The 2173-nt window shown below is 39.7% G+C and overlaps 1 protein-coding gene across 1 annotated transcript; it reads left to right on the top strand.

The window, feature by feature from the left end:
• Positions 1-330: 330 nt before the first annotated feature.
• Positions 331-1150, top strand: LOC125869815 (uncharacterized). Its single transcript, XM_049550243.1, has 3 exons — positions 331-543; positions 727-825; positions 1139-1150. The coding sequence occupies exons 1-3, from the start codon at positions 331-333 to the stop codon at positions 1148-1150; spliced, it is 324 nt and encodes a 107-aa protein (XP_049406200.1).
• Positions 1151-2173: the final 1023 nt, after the last annotated feature.

Genomic DNA, 2173 nt, shown 5'->3' with positions numbered 1-2173 from the left:
TTACCAGTCAAGGCTACTTTTTCGACCGAAAACTATGCAGGGCCCTATATTAGAGAGATTGTTAGGCTACATGGTGTCGCAGTTTCTATTATCTCTGATACAGGAGCACAATTTACCGCCAATTTCTGGAAGTCCTTCCAGAAAGGATTAGGGACACAAGTTAATCTTAGTACCGCCTTTCACCCTCAGACAGATGGCCAGGCTGAGCGAACAATTTTGACACTCAAAGTTATGTTACGGGCGTGCGCGCTAGACTTCAAGGGAAGTTATGATGCCCACTTGCCTCTTATTGAGTTTGCATACAATAATAGTTATCATTCTAGAATCGGGATGGCACCTTATGAGGATTTGTATGGGAGAAAATGTAGGTCACCCATTGGATGGTTTGAGGTAGCTGAGTCAGGGTTGATTGGACCCGATTTAGTCCAGCAGACAGTGGAGAAAGTTAAGATCATTCGAGAGAGGTTGCTATCAGCTCAAAGCCGACAAAAGTCATACTCAGATGTACGACGAAGGGACATAGAGTTTTGTGTCAATGATTGGGTATTCTTAAAAGTCTCGCCTATGAAGGGTGTTATGCGATTTGCCAAAAAGGGAAAGCTTAGTCCAAGATTCATTGGGCCATACCATATCCTTCGGAGGGTAGGACGTGTGGCTTATGAGTTAGGATTGCCTTCAGGGCTAAATTCTGTTCATCCAGTTTTCCATGTATCAATGTTACGAAAGTGTGTAGGAGACCCTTCTCGGGTTGTCCCAATTGAGGATGTTCAGATCACAGAGGAGTTGTCTTACGAGGAGACTCCAGTTGATATATTAGATCGGCAGGTCCGTAAATTGAGGACCAAAGAGGTGGCTTCGGTTAAAGTATTATGGAGGAATAAAAATAGAGAAGAAGTGACCTGGGAGGCTGAGGATGGCATGAGGTCCAAATATCCTCACTTGTTTCATACCCCAGGGTGATGTCATATCAGTTTATATTAGGGCAGTAACGTAAGATACCTATATATTTATATATACTATTGCTTATTATTAATGTGGTTGTCGGTGTATGTCTGCTCGCACTGTTGTGGTGGAGCTATAACGCTTAGCTATTTATATTGTCATGTGAGACGCCGATGTTAGAAATATTGCATTTCAGGTTCCTGGATAGTGACATTTACAAAGGATAAACTGCCTAAATTCTGGCAAGTCCAAAGTACTGAACAGTGTGCCTCAGATTTTTCATTCGAGGATGAATGTTTCTAAGGGGGGAGGAATGTGACACCCCGACTTTTCAAAACGTCTAAATTAACTCGTATCTTCATGGAAAGACAAGGAGGGTGAGTAATAAATTAAGAATGATGTGGTATGTCCTATTTTAAGTGTTCAAGTGTTGCATCTCAAGTTTTGAAGTTAGGTAAGTGGCAAAATAAAAGTTGGCGGAAGTTATCGTAAGTTCCTTGTTAAAGATTTCTCTAAAATTTGGGTCAAATGTCTAGGAGGTTTTCTCCCAATCTATAAAGAGTTATGGGGAGCACAAACTATCGAATCGAAGGTCTATGAGTCTAGTTTTCAACGCATCAAACCGTTCATTCATACGACTTCAGAATAGAGAGATATTCGTATTTTCGTGGGAATGCGCAAGCAGGCACGTGAGGTGGGGCCCTAGGTCGGTAGAAAGTTGTATGTATCTTCTTCTTCGAGTTTTTTCTTCATTTTAAGCTAAATATGCAGAGAAAACATAGAAACCCATTTTTAGGATCAAGTGAAATATAGATTTTCTCGACGTAAGTCCTTGACGAAACTTGTTCTACGCGTTGGGCTCATCATCGTGGTATAATTTGTTTTATCGATTGCATAGCATATCACATTTTAGAGTTTGGACAGCAAGACTTTGAATATATTTGAAGGTTTTGAGGTGAATTACAAACCTAAGATCGAGGTAAGACCCTTCTTTCATCGACTCTAGCTTTTATAAGCAGCAAATAGCAATTTGCAATGGAAATACATATATTTTATTGTATTGTCATGGTATATTTTATTTTATGTGTTGATTATGGTCCTACCTTGTCGTACTATCGAAGGAGTTATGAGTTAAAGTATTTAGACCACGTGAATTTATCAAAAAAGGTATGTTAAGATTGTTTTCTTCGTATGGCATATATCGTTAAAGCTTAGGAGCAATGTAATTGAG

Source organism: Solanum stenotomum, chromosome 7, assembly GCF_019186545.1.
Source record: "Solanum stenotomum isolate F172 chromosome 7, ASM1918654v1, whole genome shotgun sequence".
NCBI classification, from domain to species: domain Eukaryota; kingdom Viridiplantae; phylum Streptophyta; class Magnoliopsida; order Solanales; family Solanaceae; genus Solanum; species Solanum stenotomum.
The sequence above is the reverse complement of the archived record's forward strand: the minus strand, read 5'-3'. Positions and strand labels throughout refer to the sequence as shown.